Source organism: Protopterus annectens, chromosome 2.part1 (genome assembly GCF_019279795.1).
Source record: "Protopterus annectens isolate FY-2018-M chromosome 2.part1, PAN1.0, whole genome shotgun sequence".
Taxonomy (NCBI): Eukaryota; Metazoa; Chordata; order Ceratodontiformes; family Protopteridae; genus Protopterus; species Protopterus annectens.
The window spans coordinates 971,556,141-971,575,068 of NC_056729.1; the positions used below are offsets into that span (position 1 = coordinate 971,556,141).

Here is an 18,928-nt window from a genome sequence, read left to right on the forward strand (position 1 = left end):
GTTTATAACTTCCTGGATTGGTGGATGCTCCACCTTTGTGTAAAGGAATGACAGTGGCTGTCCTCCACTCAGCTGGGACAAAGCCAGTAATCAGGCTTTGGTTGAATAGGATGCCTAATGGTGCTGCAAGTTCCTGCATGTTCACATAGGATGCAGCCTGGTATATTATCGGTTACCATGGAGACGATATTTTTTGCCTTTGAGAGACCAGTGATGACATGTTCCCTAGATATAAGGGGAAGGGGGCAGGTACTGGGGATGTCCTGATTTACTGATGGGGGGACAGAGGCATGAAAGTTTTCACTGAATCTGTCAGCCAGCAAGTTTGCTATATCTACAGCATTTGTATATATGGTCTCCTTGACCACCAGTTCTGAACAGATCTGGGTGCTTCCTCTGAGGTTGCAGACCTATGTGATGAAGGCCTTATTATTGTCTCTAGTAGATGTGGCCAATTTTGGCTCGAAGTTTGCTTTGGAGGATTTCACTAGTGCTCTTATTTGCTTGTTCAGGCTAAGGAGACTTTGCTTCCAATTGGGCATCTGCTCCTTCTTGATCTTGGACAGCAATTTTTTTTCCTTTTGTTATAGAGTTTATTTATTATGTCCACCAGACAGGTTTACCCTTCTTTGTGGAGGATGATTTAGTCCTGTTGGGTATTCCTGATTCCATGCATCTATATAAATGCTCTTATGTTGCTTGATTGTAGGTAAGGGCATGGCATCGAGGTCCAGAGATGTTATTGTACTACTGTATTTCACCCTCAACAGAACCATCATAGAATATAATGCCCCTTCATTATGTTCCTGTCCAGTCACATACAACTGGAACTTCCACAGAGCTTCCTTATTAAAAGAATACAGGGAGTAAACACAATTCCCTTCTCTGATCACCTCAAAGCCTTGTCTCTTTACTTGGTGTCATACAGACTTCTGAGAGGTAATCTTTGCCTGGCACAAGGCATCCCTGGATCCTGTTTTAATGAATCTTTTGCACATCCACAAAACAAACAGCATCAGATCTACTAGATCAAAAATCCTAAATTTTGCTTTTAAAATAGGATATGTTAGAGAGACAGAAATGTTTCTCAGAGAATTCCCATTTACTGGAATGGGCTTCCATCCATGTGAAACAGAGTTCCTCCCTAACTCATGGAACTTCAACCAATGGATGAGTAATTGGAAATTCACCCCTGGTTTGGTGCCTATATCTCTGATGGACAGAGGCAGTTAGTAAAGGGTCTATATTACGTGATCGAATGATCACAATTGCGAGCGCTCTAAAGAGCAAAAAGGCAGCATATCCAAACCATTATTGTGGGGGGCTGCACCCCCCCACAGCCACAGCTAAATATATATACCAACTCCGAGATCGCACTACAATGAGGAAAGGGCAAATATTCCATTCTTCACGGTACTGCGATCCCACAAAAGCACTTTGGTGTGCTGCCTGTTCGCTCTTTAGAGTGTTCGCAATTGTGATCATTCGATCATGTAATATAGACCTGTTAGTAAATCATCCCCTACATAAATCAATTTTATTGGTCACATTTGAATTACATGACTAGGCTTATAAGGGCCCTAGTGGCTTATAAGGGCCCTAGTGGTCATTAACCTAGTATACACTTATGAATCAATGAAAAGCTAATGGGAATAACATAGCCTGCAAAAGATACATAAAAATAATATTTTTTATTTTATTTTATATATTTGTTAAACCTGTATGTCCACTGGAAACAAGTGTCCCTTTTCAGGGATGCTAGAGGTGCAGTATTTGGTTAAGTGACTTGCTCAGATTCACATCTCAGGCAAATGAAATGGAGTAGGAGGAATCATTTCTTATACTCTGGGCTACAAGAAACAACTCATTAACAACTCCAAGTCTTAATTCTTTGTGCTAAGTGCTATCTCTATATCACAATAACCTGTCATAGGTTAGTACTAAGCTAACTGCCCTTGCGAGCTATTTTAAGCCTAGCCAATTATCCCTTGTGAGACTCAAACCCTGCACCTTGTGTTTGTACGGCAAACACCTTCACCATTATGCCACCCTCCCAACCCACTGACATGCAGTGAAAACATTGGAAAAATGAGTTGGTACATGAGTAATTTTCCCAGTTGATGGAGGGGTAGTTAAAGTCTCCCAGTATAAGAGTATTAGGTTGAACCTTAATATTTTCCAGAGTGTTCAGAAATGTGGAGTGGGAGTCTTGGGACATTGTGGGGGATCTATATCAGGCTACAACCTGGATTGCAATTTTATCCAGTGTTAGATGTATCTCACATATCACTGCATGTCCTGACTACTATGTAAAACAAACTCTGCCATGCCATTCCCTAACCTCCATTCCCAGCAGAGACATATATATCTACATCTACTCTTAACAAACAGAATGAGTTCTAAATCCAGCAGCAGTGAATGTGAAGACAGCAGATGAACTGTTGGCTGAAAGCAACAGGAAGTAAAATGTGAGCATAACACTTGCAGGGAACAGCATTAAAAAACTTGAAGAATAAGATATTAGTGGGGGTAAAAAAGGAATACATGTAAGTATCTCTCAGAAAACTTATATTTTTCTCTCCTAGTTATTACTTCTTTACAGATTTTACTTGAGTTTTTACTTCTTGCTTTGCTTTTTTGTTTTTCCAAAAAAAATTAGAGTAATAAACAAAGGACGTGTACAGTAACACAGCAGTGCACCCTCCCCAGTTTATGTGCTTGCAGGCCTGCAAAACAATCACCATGTGTTTTATAGAGCAAATCCTTTTATAGATGCTACAACTTTTATTTCTGTCTGAAAAATATGTATAAAATTAAAGTGCATGTATGTTTTCTTAGTAGATATTTACTGAGTAGCATCCTATCGTCGCCCAGAATGATACCACAGTGCAAGCAGAAAATGATTGACTTCAACAATTGTATAAGTTTCTGGTGTCATTCAAAGGTGATCCAGTATCTGTCTACCTGGATGACATAATCAACAGACCTCAATGCTTTGCCAGAGATGGCCTGCACCTGTGATTCCAGATACTAGCCAAGGCTTTTGCCACCCCATAGTGCCTTTTTTAGGCAATTCCCTGAAGACAAATTTACCACCGTAACAACTACAAGCAAAAGCAACCTGTGGGTTTTGCTACTTACTGCTAGAAGTCTAAATCTCAAAATGCACTCACTCAAGTCACTCCTTAAACTGGAGAACATCGACATCTGTTCAGTAACAGAGACCTGGTTCAAGGATCCGGAGAGCAACCAGTGCTACAGGGCTACAATGCATATCACACCTTTTGGCCCCTAAATCTGGACCAAAGCACTAAACGAGGTGTGGACTGAAGCCCTAAAGGTGTATCCATCTTCATAAAAGATACGCACACCTCCAGACTAGTTGCCCAACATAACACATCAGAGATACTTCAGGTACATCTAACACTGGATAAAATTGCAATCCAGGTTGTAGCCTGATATAGATCCCCCCACAATGTCCCAAGACTCCCACTCCACATTTCTGAACACTCTGGAAAATATTAAGGTTCAACCTAATACTCTTATACTGGGAGACTTTAACTACCCCTCCATCAACTGGGAAAATTACTCATGTACCAACTCATTTTTCCAATGTTTTCTGGAATTTATTAATTCCAACACCCTGGACCAACTCATTCTTACCCCCACCAGAGGTAGAAACATCCTTGACCTGGTCATTACAAACATGGGGGACCGTTGCTCTACACCAGCAATCAACTTCTCCCTGGTTAGATCTGACCACAAGTTAATCACCATGGATATCCACATCCCCACCCTCACCCCTCACAAAGAAAACCACCATGAAGAACTTCTCCAAAGCCAATTTTGAGCTTCTTAAAACAGAAGTGGCAAACTTCACGTCACCCATGCAAATGGAGAATGGGTGCATGGCTGCTGAATGATACACCAATGCACTGTATGAGCATATACACAAATGCATGGAACAGGCCATACAAAACAGAGCCAAGATGCTCTCCTCAAAAACCAATCTGGTGGTGCCCTGCCATTAACAAACTCTACAACAGAAGGAAAAAAACTGGTGCAGAAAAGGGTCAAGTCCCAACACTGGAAAACCTCCCTTGTTAACCTCAGCAAAAAACCGAGGTCCCTCATCAAATCTTCTAAAGATAGTTTGTTTGTTTGTTTGTGTCTTTCGGCTTTTCCCGGTTAGGGGTCGCCACAGCGGAACTCCGGTCCGCTAATGATTGGCAGTAGATTTTTACGTGCTGGCTTGCCAGGCCTAACGCACAACCTTCAACGAAGGAACGCCCATTTACGCATGTCATCACACAGAAGATACTCTAACTGAGAATCGAACGGGCAACGTCTAACTTTGAGGCAAAAACGCTACTGCAGCACCACCACCGCAATGTTATGAAAACAAAATTGCTACCGATACTAAAGATAACCACAAGGCATTCTTTAGTTATATCAAGAATCTGAATAACATTTCACAGATTTGCTCTGAGTTATTGCACAATGGCACCACTTATACTGCACCAAGTGATATTGCCAATATCTTGGCCGACAGATTCAGTGCAAACTTTACCCCCACTTCACCCCCTAAAGGGCCCATCCCAGTACCTGAGGAATGCCAAATCCCTAATATCACGGCTGCACTAGTAGATACCACACTGTCCAAAGCCAAGAATACAGCTTCCATGGGACCAGATAATATACCTGGCTGTGTTCTACATGAATTATAAAGTGAACTGGCACCACACCTGAGTGCCCTGTTCAATCACTGCCTCACCTCAGGCTTTGTTCCCACCGAATGGTGCACTGCTACAGTCATTCCACTCCATAAAGGGGGAGCAACTACTGACCCTGGAAACTACCGCCCCATTAGTCTGACGAGCCTGATATGTAAGGCCATGGAGTGCATCATTATGGAACTTATAAATAGGGACATATGGAACCTTCAAACTCTGGACCACACGCAGTTTGGTTTTGTGAAGGGTAGATCATGCCTGCTGAACCTGATAGACTTTTTTGAATCTGTCACCAGAGTAGTGGATGAAGGCAACGTAGTCTACACAGCCTACCTCAATCTTGCCAAGGCCTTTAACACCATGCCCCACTCAGGAATCATTGATAGACTCACTAACCTAGGCATAAACCCCTATGTCATAAGATAGTTTGCCAACTGGCTTACTGACAGAGCCCACACAGTGAAAGTAGCAGACTCCAAATCTGACTACTGGGCAGTAACAAGTGAAGTCCCACAGGGTTCAGTCCTGGGTCCTCTCCTGTTTGGCATCTACTTCTCTGAAGTTCAAGCCAACACAAAGGGACTCTGGTTAACTAAATTCATGGATGACTGCAAACTGGGAGCTATTACTGATTCTCAAGCTGATGTAGACATTCTACAAGAGGGCCTCACAGAGACCAATGACTAGTGCCAGAGCCATGGCCTTAATCTCAATGCTAAAAAGTGCATCATCATTCTCTTCAGGAAGAACACGGTGCCCACAAGCTACCACATCGATGGTAGCCCACTTAACTTTGATGGTGTGATTAGAGATCTGGGGACACAGGTAGATAGCAACCTCTCCGTTGACAACCATGTTGCCACTGTCATCAGAAAGTCCTTCTACATGGCACACCTCATTACAAAAGGTTTCTCATCCAGGAAAAAAGAAGTCATAATCCCTCTACTCGTCCCTCATTAGAGGCTGAACAGCTACAACAGGCAGTCGAAGGGCTGGAACAAGACCAAGACTTTTTTTAAATTAAAACATTTACAAGCACAATGTCATCATTTTGAAACTTGTCTAGTGAGGAAAATTGTTCCTCGTGGACTATGAGTGTTTAATATGCCAGCTCAGGAGTCATAATATCCTGAATTACTTGCACGCTGGCAAAAAAATCAACTTAGAGGTAAGCGCAAGTTATATGAGACTGTTAATTGATTTCTTTCAACCTGAAGAGGAGAGGCCGAAAGAGAGCTTACAAGACAAACAGAAAGGCATTTTTAGTAAATATTCTGAGACTGTTGCTAATCCTTTAATTGAAAGCATGTTGGACAGTGTTGCTGTATATGAGCGTAAAATAATACAGCAGAAAAAGGTTAAAATCACTAGAGACTTAACTGATTTTAAAAATGGACATGTCTTTATGTGGCCCAAGAATAGGCCACGTTCAGAGTATCAGGATAGTACACATGATGTTACTGATACAGCAGTTGTACAAATGAACATGGAGCCTAGTGAAGCTGCTATGCCCAACATAAATGCATGTTCTGTTGTCAATGAATGTATTGGTATTGAAAGTAATGCTGATTGAAATGATAAAGTGAATGATAATATCCATAACAGGAATTTATATCCTGTAGTAAAAGTAAATAATGCTTTATTAAATGAGCAAGAAAGGGTAGTTAGACCTAAGACCACCACATTGAATGTAAATGAGAATACTGTAGGATCACTCAATAATGCCCCCTTTTTCCCCTGCCTATCAATACAGACAGAGGTATGAGGAAGCCCAGGTCGATGAGCCGAGGCCGCCAGGAAAGGAAATTTTCTGGAGACAGGAATGCCAACCAAACAATCAAGAAAATGTGGGGCAGAATGGAGAGTCATTGATTTGGAACATCTCCAGCTATAAATTAACTGCTGATGAGATTAATGTCCTTGAAAAAGGTTTAACTTTTATTCCAAGTCATGATAGTACCTTAGCTGACACCATTTTAGATTTAAAAATATTTTGCAGAAATGTTATGCTGTATTTAGAGTTTGGAAGTGACTCTAATGAGCATAGGATGATGTTCAAGAAACTGAGTACATATGATCCTAACAACCACCCTTTGGTGGATGCATATTTTAAGTTAACAGAAGAACTATACAAGTTCTATGGTAAAAAAAGAAATCAAAAGCAATTATAAATAAGAACAATCTGAATTATATAGAGAGAAGCACTCAAAAGGCTACAAAGTAACTCAGAAATCACTATCAGACCGGCTGATAAAGGCAGTCCAATTGTCATTTTAGACACAAAACAATATATTGCACTCATGAGAGAAATGCTAAGTGATGAAAAGTTTTACAAGTTAGTTCCTATAGATTATGTTCATCAAGTGATGGACTCTATTTCTGCCACTTTACTGGATGATTTAAGAAGTGGTGTTATTAATGGAGAATATTTAAGAGTAGAGAATCCTTTGATCCCAATAATACAGGGCTTACCTAAAGTACACAAACATAGCAAAAAACCTCCAACGAGACCTATAGTGGCAGGTGCAGGATGGGCTACAGAGCCACTCTCTTTGTTTGTAGAAAAACATCTACGCCCAGTCATTGACAAAAATAAAATAGTTTCAAGAGGCACTAAACAATTTCTCATTGATTTATATGACAATATGAATTTAGAGAGAACTGAAGGAGAAACCATCTTTGTCACATTAGACGTACAATCATTATTTACTATCATACCAAATGAGTTGGGCATACAATATATACATGAATATCTGGTTATGAATAGTGACTATAGTTTGATACAAATAGATCTTATATGTCATTTCCTCAAGATTATACTCGAGAATAACATCTTCACCTAAGACGGGGAGATGTATGTCCAGTGTGATGGCGTAGCTATGGGCACATCATGTGCCAGTAGCTATGCCAACATGTTTTAAGCACACTGGGAATACACTGTCTTTTTTAAGAATGATATGTACATGCAATATGTTATGTTTTACCATCGTTTCGTGGACGACCTCTTCCTAATTTGGACAGGAACTCAGGCACAGTTACTAATTTTTAAGAATCAGATTAACACCTTAACTGAATGTCTAAGATTTACCATGGCCTCATCCAGTCAAAGAGTGGAATACCTCGATCTATATATAGAAAGACTACATAATGGTTGTATAAACACAGGGGTATTTAGAAAACCCTGTCATAGGAATTCTTTATTATCTAGACAAAGTATGCACCCAAACTATGTCTTTAGAAACTTAATAAAAGGACAAGGGATGAGAGCCTCAAGGCTAAACTCCACAGAAGAAGGCTTCAAGAATGAAATTGTTGGCTTAGAAAAGTGGCTGACAAAGGGGGGCTATCACACCAATGAAATTAAGAGAAATTTAAGTGATGTCACTAGTCTTAGGATAGTAGGGCCCAACCATACTATGGACAGCAACAGAAAAACACTGTAGAGTCTGTCAATACCTCAGTAAATAAACAATTGAAAATTCCTTTGTTTTATACATGTGATAACAAAGAGCTGAGGGATGTGTTTATGAAGAATTGGTCCATACTTACAGTGGACTCTGATATAAATAGTCTGCTAGGCACAAAACCCAGTTTCTCGTATAAAAATAAGAAGAATTTAAAAAGACTGCTTTGTCATGGAAAAAAATGCAGAAACACATAAAGATAAAGAATACAGTACTCAGCCCTGTGGTAAATGTAATTTTTGTTCATATATTAATACCAGTAATAACTTTGTACATCCAGATACAGGTCAAGAATTTACATTTATTTCAGCAGCTACTTGCTTGACATCACATGTGGTCTACTTAGCAGATTGCGAATGTTGCCACTCATTTTATGTTGGTAAAACCAACAGAGTTTTTAAAGATCGTATAAGGGAACGTCTTTACAATATTCGTACTAAAAGTGAGCATAATGCTCTGTCCAAACATGTTATGCAAGAAGGGGAGACACATAAATTTAAATTCAGAGTTATAGAGGTTATTGTACCAAGCATTAGAGAAGGTGACATCAGACATTTTACTGAAAATAGAGAGGCACGATAGATAATAGCCTTTAGAGCAGAAAAAGGAAGAGGACTTAATGAAAGAGCTCCTATTAAACCTTACCTAAAGAATAGGAAGATGAAAAAGTGAAGTCAGAAACTCAAATTATTTGATTTCTGACTTATATGGTTGTATTATGGCTATATTATAAATCAGTGCAGGTTATATGTGTTATAACTGTGCTGCATAACCCCTATATATTTTGAACTGTATTCTTGAAATGTGTTCTTGAATTGTATTTTTGAATTGTGTTTTGATCAAGCTGTTGCTGTGCATTTATTATTTTATTTCTGTATAAATTAGTGCATGTTATATGTGTTATATTTGTGCTGTATAACTTTTATACATTTTATATTGAGCAAGTCGTTCCTGTGCTTTTATCATTTTACTTCTGCATTTTTACCTTTGCTTTTATTTTTGCATTTTTGTATAAATATTTAAATTGGACACATGACCATGTAAGAAGTGTTCTGATTGGTAATGACACATTTTGAAATATTTGAAGGTAGTATATAAGGAAAGGAAAGGTGCGTTTGTTCTTGAAGGTCTGAGGAAGCTATCTAGCGAAAGCGCTTACCGTTTTTATATCACTCAAATAAATGAACTGTGAGTTGTGAATTTTACACAGACTGGGCTTGTTGTTACTTGGATAAATCCTTCTGTTTGAAGAATATATGCTGTTTGAATTTTTCAGACAAAGGCCTGGTTGCCTCATTGTAATCCTCAGACATATTATAGAGTACAACGCCCCATTCGGCATGTACCTCACTAGACACCTTCAGCAACTGGAGAGGCCAAAAAGTTCCTCACAAAGAAGATCTTAGGACTTAAACATGCCCTATAAAGAAAGACTAAAAAAACTTGAGCTATACTCAGTTTCATATCGCCTCCTTAGAGGCGATTTCTGCTTGACCTACTAAGCCATGTCTGACCCAGTGTTGTTAGACATGCTTCATATGAAAAAATCTCAGTCCCTCCATGCCACATGCTCTAAGGACCTTAACCTCATCACCACAATAAACAGAACCTGCTGGAGGGACAGAGACTTCCCATACTCTGGAATAAACTCCCCATTCACATCAAGCAGAGCACCTCACTAGCCCTCTTCAAGAAAAATCTTGACAAGTGGATGGGTAATAGGAAATTCACCCCGGGATCACTTCAATGGCCTTACTTGATAGGGACACAGGGAATTAATGTCCGGCAGTAAGATGCCTGGGAATATTCTTAGGCTAGGCTTATATAGGCTCCAGGGCCGTTAGCCTAGTACACACCTATGAACCTATGAAATAAGCTGGTAGGACACAGGTATTGTAAGACCATTTTTATTTAAAGGTATGCACCTCTTTGAAGATGTACCTGAATGGCAAGTACCATAGAGTATGAGCTGCGTTCAGATAGAGACCTCCATAGTAGCCACAAATATTAATATTAATTGAAAACCTCCCTCTCATGATGGCTGTGAACATTTTATGATTGTGAGTAATATATTCAGTCATCCATTGAGTGATATCCTCTGTATCTGTTGAAACTTTATAGGGGGAGCCACAGTCTTTTCCAGTGTTCAGCACCTGCAAGGCAGAGAAACTAACACTGCATAGGTCATTTGCCTATCACAGGACATACACACAACACTCAGTCACTCAATCACTCATTCACTCACTCACCAACCCATTCACTCACTCACCAACCCATTTACTCACTCACTCACTCACTCACTCACTCACTCACTCACTCACTCACTCACTCACTCACTCACTCACTCACTCATACATGCCATATGGAAAATTTGTAGGACCACCAATTCACTTATAGCATGTATTTGAAATGTGGGATCAAAGCAGAACACACATTAAAAACCTGAGCACTCAAAGAAACGGCATTTATACACTACACGGGGAGTACCCTATCTGGGAGCCACATTGAAGAGCCAAATCGGTTGGTGCACTGGTGCAGAGGTAGCATTGTCACCTCACAGCAAGAGGTTCTCCAGTTCGATTCTTGGCTGGAGTGCCTTCTGTGCGGAGTCTGCATGTCCTCCCTGCGTTCGTGTGGGTTTTCTCTGGGTGCTCCGGTTTCCTCCCACGTTACAAAGACATATATCTGGAACATTTCTCCCCAGGCCTCTGCTGAAAATTGGCTTTGTTCCAAGTCAGACTTTCCCAGTAAACAAATGTTAAATAAGTGGTGGGTGAGAGCAATGCTAATGATGGGGTCAATGTGCTATGTTAAATAATTCAGCTTTTTAATTGGTGAGATGTTTTGCCCAATATGCAAAGAACTGACTGCCTGTGATGTACTAGCCAATCACATTATATGTTGAATAATAAGCTTGCATAAAGAAAGCATTGCTTTTTTTCTTGAAAACAGTTTGGAGTTGAAACAACAACTGTCCCATCTGACCTATATTTCTCATAGGATCTCCTTGCACCACGTGTGCAGAAATCCCATAGTTTCATTGTTTCTAAATGCTTGTGTCAGTGATGATCATGTCATTTCTGTTACAGGGATCTACTATTTTGCTCAAATGGATAGTATTTTAGGAATATAATCTGAACATTGTCTCTAGTTTAGGTCCATCCTGGACTCTACTGGACTCTGCTATTTTCTTCTTTTGTTTTAGAGTATGCAACTTGTTTTAAGTGCATCCACCCTGGATATAAGAAATACATACCATTTACCTGCTTTCTGCAAAATATGAATCAGCTTTAAATAGTGAAGATGCATGCTATGACACTGCTTGTCGATTAAAAATGCATATCATAAATATACATTTTGTCTCAAGAACACATGACAAATTAACATGAACATGAACTATGAGCCTCTAAGAAAGGGGTTATATTACTTGTATCCACTTCGTTTTCTTTTCTAAAATACATTCTTACAAGAACAGGAATGATCACATTCATTTATTTTACTTTGTTAAATGGTAGACCCCCCTGAGAGGGCTCCATTTACAGTAGTGGGCTGGAGGGAAAAGCTCCAGCTGTCAATACAAGAACTTTATTTTCAGCAATAATACAAACTAAGAGCTCTAGTCTTACAATCTGTTGACAATAGTTAGCCAATCTAACTTAATAATTCACTGACTGAATATGCAATTGCATGCATAACAGTTAAAAGACCAGATAATGGAAAAGCAAACTGTATGTGGAAACTTCTTCACTGATTGTTTGTGGTAAAGAGGATGGGCAAACATTTGATTAGCTGAAATGGAATAGAGTCAAAGGAAAAACTCCGAGAACAATTGAATGATGCAACGTGAAGAAATACATTCATTTCCGGTAGGATAAAGGAGTTAGGCAGGTATAAGAGAAAGGGGAATAAGTTAGATCAAGCCAGTAAGGTGTGCATCTAGTGCTGAAAAAAGAGAAGCCTGAGATGCCTGGGTGACTATTAAAAATAAGAAGTACGTGTAGAAAGCTGAAATGGGGGTAAAGATTAAAGATGAAGTTGGTGAGCGGAATGGAAGAGCTGTGGGAAGACTGAGTGATAGAGGAATAATTTAATTTGTATTATTTTCCAGTATGCTCATTAATTTTCAGGCTTACAAGTAATTTAGAATCTGCACATTCTGATTAAACTGATTCTGAAATGGTATCACTTCTTTGCTTTTAATGGGGAATGATTATGTCTCTGAGTGTAGCCTAATATGGTCAATTAAATGTAGAGCTACAAAAGTAAAATGAAATTAAACAAAAATAATAATAATAATAATAATAATAATAACAGTTATGACAGTGATAATGGTGACCCAAAATGTTCTGTTATCTTCTTAATTAAATAATAATATCAAAGCTTTTTTTTGTTTGGCTGAGATTTTTACCTTGTTATACATGGAACTGTGAAATGAACAGAAATAATTTTGTCAGTCATTCATACTTTATATGGTAAAACCCACTTTTAAACAAATACAATAATACACACCAGTAAGTGCATTAATTTATAATTCTTATACATAATGGATGCAATAACAAATTTGTTTAATGGTTTGCCAGAATAGAATAATATAGTATTATACACTGACCTTCTATGTATATTCTGTATATTTGAATTTAACAATATATAATAATAATAAGTTATATCCACAAATATTCTCTATTAAATTGAACTTGCAGCTCATTTTTGATTTAGTTGATTTGAGCAAAATTTGTGCCTGTGTATATAGTTTACAGTACATAGTTAAGAAAGAAACACAAATTAAAAAAAAATCAAACTTTGTGATAAAAGCACAAGGTCTTCTAGGGGTAGTTAACAAACTATATTTACAGACAGCACTAATTGTTTTCAGAGTCTTTTCTGCCTTTGTTTCTGACATCATCTTATAGTACTCATATGTCTGAAAGCTTCTTTTGTGTAAGCTAAGTCTTGAATGCAACAACTTTTTTAACAAATCTGGGTACAGTCCCACATGCAGCTGAATTTGTACTTGAATATCTGCATTCCGACAGGTGATTTGCTTCAGTATCATTCTGCTTGACAATAGTATCATTCATTCCTGGCCATTCCCAGATACAGATAATTTTTATTCCTGATCCTCATTTTCAGATAGAGCATTTAGATATTCTGTGTCAGCATACAATAGGAATCCAGAAAATAGACTGTCTGCCCATGTTGGATCAGAAAACAAACCATTCTGATCTGGATAAAATATTTCTAACCATACCTCATCGTTTGTAGTCAGGTACATAACTGTGGATCCAGAAGCAACATCATGGTTTCCAGTATTGGCATCAAAAGTCTTTATCCGATACTGTCCATTATGTACCAGTGAAATAGCAAGATGCTTGTTTGCCAAGGTAATATCATAGGAGAAGTAATAAATTCCTGGAATACCACAGACAAACTTTCCTGTGTTGGCATTATAATGGCCTCCTTCATTAAAAAGGACTTTGTTGAACACTATAGGTGATCTTTCTCTGGGATAGCTTGTGGTTATACCTGCTGAAAAGGCTGACTTTAGTATAATGCTGCCACACTTACAGACCCCAGGTTGGCCTCTTTCTCCTCTTTGTCCTTTGTTTCCCTTCGACCCAGGTGGGCCAACTGGACCTGTTCCTCCCTTTTCCCCTTTTAACCCTTCAGGGCCTTTCTTACCAGAATGGCCTTGGTCTCCTTGCATTCCTCTTTGTCCAGCAGATCCTGTCTTCCCTTTTATACCTAAAAATAAAATAATACAAATTAGTTACAATATTTACTAACACATAATACTCATATAAAAGTACTGAGTAATATAAAGAACTCCTATGGAAACAAAATCAGTGTCAGATAATCTGAATTAACCAAAAATAAAACATAAATTTAATTTAAAAGTTTAAGGTACTTTAATAATGACAATATCATGCTCTGTTATATTTTAATATAGCATTAACCCAGCCATGGGTTATTGCTATTATACAATGACATTATTTAAGAAAAATGTTGCTTACTTTTCTTAAATAATGTCCTTGTATAATGGCCCCATGGTGCTCTTCTGCATTTTCCCTGGCATCCTGGGGCTTTCTGATATACTGCACATGTGTATGGTCTGATGTCCCCACTCTGAGCCAGTAATCAAGGAGCCTGAATCCTCACCACTGACACTGGAGAAGGACGTTCACTTGGAGTACAAATGGATACACTCAGTATTTCCAGATGCAGACCTCTCTGCATCAAGCACAATTTCCCTTAAGAGCACACGGGGAACACACTCATCCCAAAGTTGGGGTTTATCTCTGTCTCTCCCCAGGTCCCAATAAGGCTTCCCACTGGCACAGCTGTAGGGTTAGGTCCTCAGCCGAGTGTCCAAGCCAAGTCCTCTAGCACCCTCTCTGTGAAATCAGTGCTCTGTGTCCCTGCTCCAAGTAGCTGACACACACACTCTTTGAGATTTAATTTTCACACACACATACATGGGAAAGACTGGCACAGATTTACTAGTTATGTCACCTTCTGTCCAGATGATAAGGTTGTTTCAATGCCACCAGTCAGTTACTATAAGGCTGTTAAAAGAATATTCAATTATACTTGAGTAAAATTAATATTAATACAAATGGTAATGTTGACCAAACAGGAAGGCTTCGGGAGTGGCCAGTTATAACCAAATAAATTTATGCAAATACTCTCAAAACTTAAATATTTTTCTAAAAGGATCAGCCACATTGAGAAGTTTAAATATATTTAATAAATAATAAAAGAACATGGAAATACTAAATATCTATTTAAAGTACACACCAAAGTTTCAGTCACTGTAAATATTGAAAATAACACAGCTGGCAAGATTCACACAGTTACAGAAAAAAAAAAACAATACTCTACTATATTTTCCTAGCTGATTTAGAGAATTACTATCCCTGGTCACTTACTAGCACAAGACAAGATGAAGTGGGTGAGTGGTCTTCCTCCTTTGTCAGATTCCAAGAACAGACTGCTCATGAGATGTCAGTCTCTTCTAATATTAAGACATTATTTCTGTACAGAATGACATCACATAAATCTGGTCATCTGACTCCTGGTTCCCATGCTATCACCATTGCTAGAAGCTGCCAGGATTTTAGCATCTACATGTCAATAATACACACACAAGAACACTGCTCAGATCTGGTACAGCTGCTGTAAGTCATAAAACCATAAAATACTTCCCTTCCCTTCTTCCAATAGGAGCTAATAAACCATACTTTTTACAGACAATGCGTCTCTGGATATATTCAAAACTGTGAGACAACATCTTTATTGCCTAGGTCCAGTATTTAATTTCTTTACTATTTTTGAAGTTTGAGATTAACCTCTTCTCTTCCAGTATCCTCTGTTACAATATATACTTTAACCAGTTACAATAATGCATGTACTTTTATTTTCTTTCCAGCAGGGCACACTATTGCTACATTTTTACCACAAGCAAACATCACAAATACAGTTTCAGCACAAGCATCTGTACAAATCAATTTGATATACAAATGACATATAATTATTTACAAAATTCCAGCTGGCTGTACTGGTATGTGTTACATATCCACTGTTCTGCTTCTCCTGGCATGGCTGGCAGTACATCCTATCTTCACATCTCTCTCCCCTATGAAGACTCAAGCTAGCTTTTCAAGGGACCCTTGAAAAACATTACTTGAGAGGAATGAGCCCGAATAGATTATCCCATACTCTGTCTTGAGATCCCATCTGCCTTGACATTGCTGACCCCACTACAGTGTTGCACTGTCATATCATATGCTTGCAACCCTAGGCTCCACCATAGTAACTTGGCATTTTACTGGCTGCTCACTGTAGCCATAGATCCCACTCAGACACCTTCTGCCTCCTACTGCAAATACTTAGCATGTGGGCCAGGTTTCATCATGTTAACATGGTACAATTTGTACCCCTGCATCCTGCCTAGCAGTTCTACCATATAGTTCACATCACTGACCTTCCTTACCACTTTGAAGGGCCCTTCTCAAGATGCCTGAAGCTTATTGTGTCTGACAGGAATGACAACCATAACCTGCTGTCCCACAGCATACTCTCTGGCTTGAGCATTCCTGTCATACCAGTCCTTTTTCTGTTGTTGGGCTCCTGCTAAGTTCTCTTGGGACAAGCCGATGAGCTCCCTAAGCCTTGCCCTGAGGATATGCCAACACAGACTCCTTTTGAGATTCACACTTACCCTCTCACTCATCAAGAATCAAATCTAAAGGCCCACTCACCCTATGTCCAAACAGCAACTCAAAGGGTGAAAAATCTATGAATACCTGGGGTACCTCTCTGTAAGCAAACAGCAGATAGGGAAAATATTTGTCTCACTCTCTCTTAAACGGGTCTACAAATGCCCATAGAATGGATTTTAGTGTAGAGTTTAACCTCTCCACAACACCATTAGTCTGGGGATGGTAGGGGGGTTTCTTTAGGTGCTTCACCCAACAGTGCTTCCCCAGACAAGCCAGCAGGCCTGACATGAAAATGGAACCTCTGTCAGTCAGTATGTCTCTTGGGAAACCTACCCTGCTGAAAATCTCTAACAAAGCATTTGCCACCTTCTCTGCTTTGATGGAGGACAGAGCCACCTCCTTAGCATATCTGGTAGCATAATCAACTACTACTAGGATATACTGCTTTCCTGTGGAGCTTGGGGTTCTCAGAGGCCTCACAACATCCATAGCTATCCCCTGAAATGGCTGCTGAATCACATTAAAGGCATCAAAGGAGCTTTGACCTTGTGTCCTGCCTTGCCTACTTTCTGGCACTGCTCACAGGTCCTGCAGTACTCTGTTACATCCCTTGCAATCCCAAGCCAATAAATGTTCTACATAATATGTCTCTTGGTATGCTTTATGCACATATGACCTGCAAAAGAAATGTCATGGAATATGGCTAGAAGTGCCAGATGGTAGGCTGTAGGCACTACCAACAGCTGTATTACCTAAACCTCTAGCCCTCCCTCAAGGGTCCAGTCTCTATACAGTAACCCTTTGTTCCAGTAGACAAACTTCCCTTTTCCTTGAGAATCAGGTGCTTCTCTAGCTATCTCCCTCAAGCATCTTAGTATAGAGTCTGAGAGCTGAACCTGTCTCAGACTCCCTTTCTACAGGAATTCTGGTATGCTCTGACAGTGGTGCCTCACTGTCAGCTTGGGTACTATCATTCACCTCTGCCCTTGCAGTCACTCTGTCCAAGGGAACATCCATACCTACCAGCAGCTGTGTCTCACCTTTAGGATCACTGCTACAGGGTGGCTCCCTCCTTGAAATAGCCACACCTCCAGTCCTGGCTTCAGGTGTGGTATCTGTCTGGGTCCCCCTCAGGCTACCAGACCCACATGCCTGTCTCCAAGCCTGACTGTGTGCAACTGCTTCTACACAAGGTACTGCATTATCAAAAAGATTTCCTATCAGGACATTTGCATGGATATCCTCAAACACACCTACTTGTTTGCTTCCTTTTCCACCCTTCCAGTCAAGGTGAACCCTGGCCAAAGGCATTTGGAATGAAGTCCCTTCTGAAGCTCTGACTGGAGTGGACTGCTCAAGAAAGTACTGTTGCTCTTTAACTACTTCAGGCTTCACAATGGTAATGTCAAAGGTGGTGTCTCTCTTAGCAGTGGCCTATTTTCCTTCCACTAAAATAGGATATAACCTCTTGTGATAGTTTGGTAGTTTGATACCCCTGTTGTCTCCAGACAACCTACCACTGGCATACTGTTATTGCCATTTGCTGGTTCCCTCACCTTATGTTCCCCACCTTGCCTCCGTGGGCATCTATATAATACATGGCCCCACTGGTCACATTTAAAACATTTAACCCTTGATCCTGGCCATGCACCTGAACTACTGGCGTATCCTTACTGGTTGACTCTGTTGGGGTGTTTTAGGCTGCCCATTATGGGTTCCCTTATATTCACATGCAGCACTGGGTATCCCCTTCCTGTGCAGGGGTACCCTGCTTGCTAAGTAGAGATCCCCCTTTTTCCCCAGCTTATCCACAGAGTTACATTCTCGGTCTGCCAACCAGATTCTCATATCCTCAGGCAAAGTGCTAAGGGCTTGTTCTCTCACCAAACGATCTGTCAACTCTTCAAAAATGGTGACCTGATCCCCACTCACCCCTCTATGAAAATAAGTGCTTAAGACAGCAATATAATCACACACTTTTATCTGATTTGCATCTATGCTCACAAAACTTTTTTCTGTAAGCTTCAGATGTTAATTTAAAGCATTCAAGTAAACATTTCTTTACTTTTTCATAGCTTAAATGATTAATATCAGACAATTTAGAAACAGCAATTACAGCTTTACCATGCAGTAAGGGGGGTCAGGAACTGTATCCAGAGCCATTGGTCAACATTATACTGTTTGCATTCTCTTTCAAATATGTTAATAAAACTATCAAAATCGTCATCCTCTGTAAATTGTGGAAGAAATTTACTGACCTTTGTTACTTCTGGGGTTTGGTTATTCCCTTCCCCATTACCATGATCCTGACAAAGAGTCAGCATCTCCCTCTCATGTTGATGATGCTTCTCATTTTCAGATGCGGCAGTCCCTCACTTTCTTTAGCTTTCAAATGCCACAGTCTCTCTGCTGATTCTAATTCCATCTGTTTTTCCTGCTGCAGTCTCCCTGCTGATTGTAATTCCATATGTTTGGCCTCCAGTTCAAGTCTCTTTAACTCCAGATGGATTTT

At 39.6% G+C, this 18,928-nt stretch overlaps 2 protein-coding genes across 2 annotated transcripts in view; both read right to left on the reverse strand.

Moving 5' to 3' along the window:
* The window catches only part of BOD1L1 (biorientation of chromosomes in cell division 1 like 1), a 2,284,811-nt gene that overhangs the window by 654,297 nt on the left and 1,611,586 nt on the right, over window positions 1–18,928 (reverse strand). The window lies entirely within an intron of this gene.
* The window catches only part of C1QTNF7 (C1q and TNF related 7), a 149,874-nt gene continuing 142,566 nt past the window's right edge, over window positions 11,621–18,928 (reverse strand). Inside the window, exon 2 of the mRNA XM_044062585.1 lies at window positions 11,621–13,939. Coding sequence (XP_043918520.1) covers window positions 13,305–13,939 — 635 coding nt within the window. The 3' untranslated portion in view covers window positions 11,621–13,304. The remainder of the gene's footprint in view (window positions 13,940–18,928) is intronic.